At 43.6% G+C, this 9912-nt stretch overlaps 1 protein-coding gene across 1 annotated transcript; it reads left to right on the top strand.

The window, feature by feature from the left end:
* Window positions 1-8411: 8411 nt before the first annotated feature.
* LOC121405344 lies at window positions 8412-9311 on the top strand. Its single transcript, XM_041596012.1, has one exon. It carries the CDS (start codon window positions 8412-8414, stop codon window positions 9309-9311), a length of 900 nt encoding a protein of 299 aa, XP_041451946.1.
* The last annotated feature ends 601 nt before the right edge of the window (window positions 9312-9912 follow it).

Below are 9912 nucleotides of genomic sequence, written 5' to 3' on the forward strand. Positions count from 1 at the left end.
GAACAAGCAAATGAACTGCGATTGTGCGACTTGCTTGGCATGACTTTTTCTTGCCTTGGCTTTGTCGACTCTTCCGCAGACAAATGCTGGTATCGACGATTTAAAACTTTTTCAAAGTCGGACCAAAGCGGCAACTTTTCGAAGTCAAGCTGTTCTTCCCACTTCTGTCTAGTCACTGGGTCGACTCTGTTCAAAACGAGATGAATGAGCATTGCATTCGAAATCTTCGTATCGTCTCCTATCGATAATAATGACCCATAGATCGATGACACTGTATCGATGAGGCTTCTTAGGGACGATGCGGACTGTTGCGAGATTTTTGGCAGATTAAACAGTGCGGAGATTTGGTTCGAGAATATTAGACATTCGTTGTCATATACTCGCTTTAGGCTGTCCATGGCCTTTGCATAATTGGCCTCGGTGACTTGGAACGCCTTTATTGTTCCTAATGCTTCATTAGAGAGGCACGAAATTAAATGATTAAATTTTTCGATCACCGGTATACTATCATCATTATGAACAAGAGTCTCAAAAAGGCTAATAAAATTTTTAAACTCCGAATATTTACCACTAAATTTTGGTAGTGCCAATTTCGGAAGTCGAGCACGAGTTGGGGCTGTAGAAGCTGATACCGAGGGCGGCGTATCGCTTGTTAGCTTCAAGGCATCGATAAGCGACATTATCTTTGCCTTGGTTACAATGGCCATTTCTTCCAGCTCGGCTCCAAATTCATCTTTGCTATCAATTTCTTCTATTTGCTCCTGCAATAGGTTGGCCTTGTTAATAGCAGAATTCAGAACATCGAGTCTGCATTGTAGCTCTGTCAATTGCAATGGAATCGACCCACCCTCTAAACGATCCTCTAAGCGGCGAATGCTTTTGACTCGGTTTTTGAGCTTACTTTTTAAGTCATCGAGAACAGACTTATTTTCTTGTGCCATTTTACTATTTATAATCTACGCGACGAAAACCAATATTTTTGTAGATAAAGAAATAATAAATGTTCAAACAAGAACGAAAATCGAGAACGACAATAATTGAATGTCGAGGCACGAGGTGTATAGTTGGTTGCAAGTGACAGCCAAAACGATATACCTTCACACTGTAGGGTAGCGCGTAGTTTTCCAACTGAGAGCCGAAAGAAATATACCCTAAGAACGTAGGGTAGCGCGTCACTTTCCAACTGAGAGCCAAAACAATATACCCTAAGAATGCAGGGTAGCGCGTCACTTGCGAAGTGACAAGAAAAACAATATACCCTCGAAAAACAGGGTAGCGCGTCACTTGGCGCTCCGTTTTGATCAAGCGCGGCAACGAAATTCTCCCACCAAATACACAGCAAGCAACGGTGGATAAGCGAAAGCGAGAGACGAAAAGAATGCACCGGTGCAGCTGCTTGTATGTATGTATGTATGTATGGAAGTAAGTGTTATACACCGCGGCTTGGGTTAACGAACCAACTTTTTGGCGAATTTCACACAACGAGAGGGGAACGGGGGGGGCGACAGTGATTGCGGTAAACGATATATATATAATTGTGCGTCCAAATAGCGGTTCAAATAGAGTATGGTATGGTTTTTGTACATATGTGTTATATGGTGTTATATATGTATGGATGTGCACTAATAAATTAAATGCATGCAAATCAAACTCTACTATATCATACGGCTGTGCCAAGAATTGAAAGCGAGGTGCAATTTTTCCAGCACAAGACAATTTATATATGTATTTATGTATGTCTTCGGCTCTAGCTTTCAATTTTTTGCACAAATACCTCAGGCTCTGCGTTCGGATCTTTAAGTCCAGCTGCCACTTTCCTCTTGCAGTCCGTGCAATCACAAGGGGCCATATGTCTCTTCGGTTGCAGCAACGGTGTCTGATGGTGAAGCGGCAGGTAACCAGCAGGGTAGCAGCAACGATTAGCAAGCGGGTGAGGGTATTGCGCGGCCGACACGACGGATTTGGCAAGTCTTTTGTTATTTGATACACACACGACGCGGGCAACTATACAATGCTTTTTATTCTATAATATAGAATTAATTAGTTCTATTATTTATAACCAATGTTGGCGTATTTTTGTTACACTGGTTGTGCTATCACTGTGTCACTGTCACTATTATTTGTTGCCTTTTTATTTATTCTTTACGTCCACCCGGGGGCGCCATGAAAATTTAGAATAGTTTTTCTAATTAAACAAAACCGAAATACTTGGGTGGCGTATAGATTTATTAAAGGCGGGGACGAAATAAATTAGGTGCGCTCGATCGAATCCAATTTCAACGATTATATTCTAAAAATTCATTACACTTCATTCTATGCCTAACTAACCTACGGTGGCAAAGCGGGGCGAATTCGCCTTGAGCGAAAGAGCGAGCTTTTATTGCGCTCCCGCCTTGCCCTAACCTACTTACACTAGACTTCAAACAATTCAAAAATAATCTTAACATACAACATTAACTAAGACGACGACATGACGAAACAGTTGTACTGCGATGACTTTTCGAACTGGCACTGTAGCGTGGTACTGCGATGACTTTTCTGACGGGCACTGTAGTGTTGTACTACGATGATTTTTGGATTGGCACTGTAGCGTTGGTTGTTCGCGATCTCCAATATGTGTGTTTGTGTGTGTGATTTTGCGGTACTTGCGCGTGTATGTTGTGTTTTCGGTGTGCGGCGCAAGTCTTTAGGGTGCGGGCGTATGTTTGTGTGTAGGTTCTGGTATATTTACACCACGCGCATGTTTTCTGTATCTGGCTGCTCTTCGTACTTTGTTTCGACTGTACTTAAAGCAAGTGTTTGGTCGCTTCGTTTCAGTAGGGCTTCGCCTCGAATAAAATCTCCCTAAAGTCCCTGCTCGGGCGCCACTTTTGAGGAACCTATTTCAGGCTGGGGTAAACTCAGTCTGTCCAGGGTCGGCTACAAGAAATTTTTAGTTGTTGTGGGGACTTCAGGCGAGGGGCGAGACTAGACGAGGCAATGCCGTAGCCGCGCTGGGTTTGGTGTGAGCCACCAATGTCTGACCGGTGTCCCAGGATGGATCTTGGTGGATCGGTACTTTGAGCGGTGGTTGATCCCGCTACCTGGAGTGTGTGCTTGAGGATAGGGGACGGGCGGGGCTTGGAAACGAGGTGGGTGGGGCAGCGCGTCGTCGCGAAGCCACCGAAGGCTCGAGAGGATCTAGGAGAGGCGAGGCTGAGCAGTGCGTTGTCGCCAAGGCTCAGAAGGATCAGTAAAAGGCGAAGCAGAGCAGTGCGTTGTCGCAAAGGCTCAGTGGGAACAGGAGAAGGCGAGACAGAGCAGTGCGTGGTCCCAAAGGCTCAGCGGGATTAGGAGAAGGCGAGGCAGAGTAGTGCGTTGTCGCAAAGGCTCAGTGGGAACAGGAGAAAGCGAGGCAGAGTAGTGCGTTGTCGCAAAGGCTCAGTGGGAACAGGAGAAGGCGAGGCAGGTAATGAACCGGGCTGAGTTGGATATGCGCGGGGTTCGCATAGCCATGGACACGTTCGGCGTTCGCGGCGTGTTCGTGTGTTTTCTGTTACTGAAAACAGATACGCGTGGTTTTGAATGGCGAGTTAGGCGTGGCGAGGCTATGTCGGCGTGTACCGGTGCGTAGCTAGGAGTTTGTCACTCAGAAAATGTGCCTCCGCGTGGCTTCGAGGTTTGTCGTTAAGTGATCGGCTGCTCAAATCTCTGCCTGCCTCGAACGCTGTTGTTTTCTTCTTCCTTTTCGATAGCTTCCTCCTGTTCTGTATCGATAGTTTTAGGGGTTGCCACCTCGTCCACCATCTTTAGTATTTTGGTATTAACTGATCTCACGCCTTCAGTGGCGGGTTTATTTTCTTACTTATAATTACTTATATAACTATTTATTAATTAAAAGAAAAATGAAAGATGATATTGGAATTTGGCCTTCAGTGGCGGGTAGCGTTGTGGATGGGGGCTAAAAAAACGAGAAGGAACGTGTGTGGGTTGCTTCTGGGGACGCGACTCTACTTATACCAGTATATACATTTTTGAGCTTATGATTTTTTAGAATTTTAGAATAAAAAAAAATTTTTAATTTTACATTTTTTGCTACATCTGCTATCTACATCTACAATGTATATTATACATCTGTTCAGGCCAGCAGCGCTGTTAACATAGCAGCGTTAACAGTCGGTTGACAGCGTTGCTAACAGCGGACTGTTAGCTCGCTCTCTCTCTCGTGCCCTTTGCTCTTGCGCTGCTCAGTCACGATCCACTCGACTCTCCAGCACTGGCGCTAGCATTATGCTGCCCAAAATACATAGTGGGAGTCTCTGTTCAACTACGAACCGATTACAAGCGCACATCAACCCCCAGCTGTATCAATTACCCGCAAATATACGCAAACATGTAATTGACGCCCCCGACTACTTTTATTTGGGAATACGGTCTTTGGGGACGTCCAACATCCACCCTCCTGCAATCATTGGTCCTTCGGGCCGGATCTTCGCCTTCCCTATAAGGAGGAGTCCAATCAGCAAGAATCTGTGGATTACATTCCGAAGATAAGTACGATTGCGTCTTCCCAAATCGATTCCTAGTGCGATTGGTCTTATTACCCGCGAAGTCCGAGTTCCGCGATACATGTATATTCTTATATACATATGTGTTCATCCATTGCTATCCAGTTTCTGTGTCGTGTTCCTTTTCGCCAACGCCATATTATCGGCGATTCCGGCTTTTCTCGCTACTTCGACTCCAACTACCAGTGCTACGGTAGTTCTCTAATTTGATTTGTCTGTGCATCCGATTTCTCCACTGTGAATTAACAAAATAAATCACCATAATCCAGCCCCACTAACTACAAGTGCATTCCGAGCATATGTACATACATTCCAGACCATAAGAGCGGCTTCCGTAACAAATAGACGAACATACCTACATACACCGGGACCGGGAAGAGCTAAGCCTAGACATTGTGAGGCCATTTATAGTCAATGACTTAATGGATATCCTACTTAGCTCGCAAAACAATTGGGATGCCGTGAGCACCTACGCTGCAGAGATCATCCAATCCTTGCGTCGCGCTGAAAGACGTCCTTCATGCCATCTCCCCCTCGCGAAGTAATACTTAACGGTCGTACCGCGAAAGGGATAAGGAGAGTAGGGGGGTTTTTAGTTGGTGAGGTAATTCCAAGTCCCACACTTATCGGCTTTCAATGCTTTTCCCCTCCTATACATACAAAAAAAAAAAAAAACCTACATACACATTCCAAATTACACGACCCACCCCAATAAAAATACAATTGGCATAGTACATTGGGTTGAGGTCTGTTCTTCTTATTTCCGCATCTGGTTAATAAATAACTTGTTTGATCGAGGAGCGTTTTCCTCGATATAGTTGTTCAAGGATGGGGGTGTGTCAATCTCCAGTGAGCTAATTATACTCGTTGCGAAGAAAATTGCTGTAGTCCAAGAATACTGCGAAAATCGAGGGGGTTCAGTTGAGTACTAGCCAATAACTATTTATTCGGTTTCTAAGTGCATGAGCACTGAGCATAAGCGGGCTTCTAATGTGGTGAATTCAATTACAAATTTAATGCAAGAGCGTAACAAAGAGAGTAAGAATGAGCGTAAAATACTACAATGAGCACTGAGCATAAGCGGGCTTCTAATGTGGTGAATTCAATTAAAAATTGAATGCAAGAGCGTAACAAAGAGAGTAAGAATGAGCGTAAGATACTACAATGCGAGTCATTTAAGTGATTATTATATTATATTATATTGTGACATTAAGAGCTTGACCGAACATAACTAACGTATAATCCCAAGTGGTCCTAGCATTTAACATCTACGTAAAATTATATTGCACATTAAAATAATATAATTATTGTATTAAAACAACATCCATACATACAAACATCTACATACCACTCACGATCTCTACCCTGCAGTACCAGAAGTGAGCGATGACAAATGTCAACTACGCGTCATTCAGGATTTTTTCTCTGCCGCTGCAACAGACGAGTAGAATATGACGTCGACGTCGCGATCGACGCGTCGGTCAGACCAAACTCTTTTTTTTTCTTTGTTTCTTTCTGTTACGACTCGTGCCGTAACAGAATTCGGTTTTGCCGTCGGCGTCGACAACGTTGTTATAATTGTAAGTGCAGTGTTTCATTTAATTAAAAATAGTCTATTGTGCGTTGTAAAAAATGAAAAAATTTAATATTGCGAAATTATATGCGTTTTGGACGAAATTTTTAATTTCCAACAACGAAAACAGAAAAAAAACCACCCGAGTGGTTCTTGCGAGTCTTGAGTCGAACAGGTACATATCTTGGCGAGTGTTTTGTTTTTGGCGCAAATGCACTGCTGATCTACTGAGAGCATTGTTAACAAATTGAAAAATATTTTAATTAACCCATCTTATTTTAAAGGCGATTCAGTTGAATGACCACGACGACCTTACGAACATGAGCAAATCAAAAAAAACTAAAAAGGTTCTGTGGAAAAAAGAACACACAGCACAAAAATGTGAATATGTATACATTTTTATAAGAAAACAATAAATAAAAGAAATTTAATATTTTAAAACAGAATTTACCCATGCCTTTTTCATCAAAATATCAAAATTTTTTACTTAAATACATCACTTATTAAGGCCTTACTTTTCTAGGGAAATTCATCGCTTATTAAGGCCTTACTTTTCAAGGGAAATTCATCGCTTATTAAGGCCTGACTTTCGGCTAATTCTCGCTTACTATGTCATCGATTATGCTCCTAGGACATCCCTGTGTTAAAGTAAACAGCCCATCGTATGGCAGGTCATCGCTTATGTCATCGAGCTGCATGACGTTGCCATCGATGTGTGGTTGCTTACACATCGCTTACCCGTACTGCAGGGTACATACTGCCTTCCACACATACATTCCGCTCATAACTACATACATTCAATATTAAAAATCTGCGATTCCGAGCAATATACGCATTCCAGCCATACGTCTCAGTCGCCACACTAAAGAACATTATCTCCAAATACGCAATAAATTATACTCAACCCAGGCACAGCGCATTTCCGCAGCTAGTTCGCATTTTCCCGTAAAATCTTCAAATTGTGTTTCTGTGGGACTAAGAGAAACTAGAGGTGACAAAACTAAAAAAGTATCGGTATCACCGACTAAGCTGTCACGAAACCCAATACAAGATATAAAAGTGCCCGAACACTTAAAATTACTCATCGAACACCAAATACAAGACAATAAATAAATACAAGCCGCGAACTGTCCAAAAGTACAAAGTCCTACGTCTGTTCCGCATCGATGTAAAAACGACTGTAGAAGGAATCATTGTTTTTGTTTCATACTCGCTCCGATAGTCTCCACCACACCAGTAGCAGTTAATTTCTTGGCTCGTGCATCCTATCGGCTCTACTATCTCCACGGCATAATAAAGGAGCAATAAATAGAAAAATTCCGTCTGCAATCCATCCGCACTAGATAAGAAAGAAAATTTACCCACTGCACAAGTCCGTCAAAAGGTAAACGGAGGAGCGCCGCACTAACAATATTATTTAAATATTGCCACAGCCAGTGTGAACGTTCCTCTCCTCGGCGTGTATCAATTTGATCCACTCATTGTTTGGGAAACTCGATCCAGAGCGACCACAAATAATCCGAGTCGGTAATAAAAATTGTTGTCCAGCAACGCGCGAGGCCTTTTTATTTTTCCATTCGTCCAGTAGTAGGTTTTGTGTTTTTTTTTTGTATTTTGTCTTTCCATTTTGTTCCGTTCGAATAAAAAGATTTATTGTCCGTTTTCGTGTGTGGTGCTCAGCCCAGCCTAAGTTATTTTTCTTTCGCGAATTCCCCATCCGATTATGCCAACAGGACACAAGGACATCAAAAAGCCTTTGCCTGTGACTTCGCCAAGTCGGCGACGCATCTCTTCCGCCTCCGGAACTACGCCGACGCGAAACATCAAGTCGCCACCCCCTCCAAGACCAGCCAGTAGTAGCCCAGCTGCAAGGACCCAATCGTTTATATTCCCATCTCCCGTCACCCTCCAGGTGCCAGCTCGGATCCACGACGATCCAGCCAGCGCTCGCGTTACCAGTCCCGTCAGCTTTAGACCCTCCATGACAATGGCTCAATCCGCCACCACTACTGCACGAGCAAGACTAGTCGCCGCCATTGGCCGTCTGTCTCACCTAGAAGCGCGCATAACTGCCACTCCATCCGCCTCACTTTCCGAGGTCCGCGAAGGCCAAATCCAGAGCATGTGGGCGGAGGTCGAGGCGGAGTATAAGGCTGGCTCCGCAGCGATGGTTGACGATTCTAGGCCAAACAGCAGTCCATCCGTCTGCACCGCAAACCTACCAGGGCGGCTGTCGACTGCCGCCTTGCGACTACGTCTGCTAGCCTACTTTCCGGGACTTATTTAATGCAATGTACATCAATAATTCTAGGCTGTCTCTGGTAGAGAAGTTATACCATCTCACCGCTAAGACAAGTGGCGATCCTAAGTCCATAGTCGAGAAGTCCCCGCTCACTAAATCTGGTTTCGAATCGGCATGGGCGGCCCTCCGAAACCGTTACGAAAATAATCGGCTCCTGGTGACCAACCAGATTAACATTCTCCTCTTTCTGCCTGGCATCGAGTCCGAGACCAGTCGGGCTCTGAAAGAGCTCCAAAGCACTATGCAAGCGGTCCTAACCGCCCTTGCCCTTGCTCACTCCAAGGTCTGCACCGACAATTGGGATAGTCTCCTCGTGACTATCTGTGCCTCCAAATTGCCTAAATCTACCCGGGCTTTTTGGGAAGCGTCAGTCACTGACAAGAAGGAGGTGCCTCCATGGACCGAAATCGACTCCTTCCTAACTAAGCGGTACTTGACCCTAGAGGCCATGGAGAGCGACCCATCCATTTCCAAAGGCGATCTGAATCCACCACCGTTCAAAGGTAATCAGAATCCGCAACCCACCAGAAGCCAGTGCAATCCGTTCCGTTCCCAAGGAAATCCTGTTCCAAAAACGTCTCACTCGTTCCATAACGACATTAATCCAAGCAAGAACACATGTGATCTCTGTTCCAAAGATAATCACCCTATCCGACTATGTCCTCACTTCCTGCACATGACCGTTGAGTCTCGTTCCAGCTGCATTAAGCAAAAGAAGCTTTGTTTAAACTGCTTCGCAAAAGGCCATCAACTTCGAGAATGCCAAAGCACCCACAATTGCATCACTTGTGGGGGCCAGCACCACACGCTTCTCCATCGTATCAATTCAGTTTCCAGAGAGTCCAATTCCACATCCGTACTCAATTCCACAGCTTGGCCCCAGACGTAAGCCGGCAAGTACCTGCCGCACAAAATTCAAGTTCTTCCGAACCTGCGACGAATGTTCAGACGTATTTCGCTTCCGGCACAAGTTCTGACCTTTTAGGCACAGCAATCATTATTTGCCACCTTGGAACGAATTTCCGCGCCCGCGCCCTGATCGACTCGGGCTCCGAAGCAACGTATATTACGCAGGGACTGCAAATAATGATTATTTGTTTTTTATTATTACAAAAAATCATTCACTTAAAAACACTTTAAGACAGCGAGAAATATACCAATATTCATCTTAAATGATAATCTATGCATTTCCACCATGATTTGATCATTTTCAAGTTTTATTGACTCACTCAGAACATAATGATTAATTTTAAGTTATACTTTATAACTCAAAAAATAATCATTATTCTTTGAATTTTATTTTTTGCTCAAAAATAAAACTCAAGTTGTAATTTCGACTTTTCCTTAGGGAATAAATAAAAATATTATATTTATTCACACTCAGTAAGAAAAGACACAACATAGCAAACATTTTTTTTTTATAAAAAAATTCTTCAGGAAAAGTGTATTTTAAAACAAAATAATATTATTACGGAACGTCTTTTCAACAC

Source organism: Drosophila obscura, unplaced genomic scaffold, assembly GCF_018151105.1.
Source record: "Drosophila obscura isolate BZ-5 IFL unplaced genomic scaffold, ASM1815110v1 contig_9, whole genome shotgun sequence".
NCBI lineage: Eukaryota > Metazoa > Arthropoda > Insecta > Diptera > Drosophilidae > Drosophila > Drosophila obscura.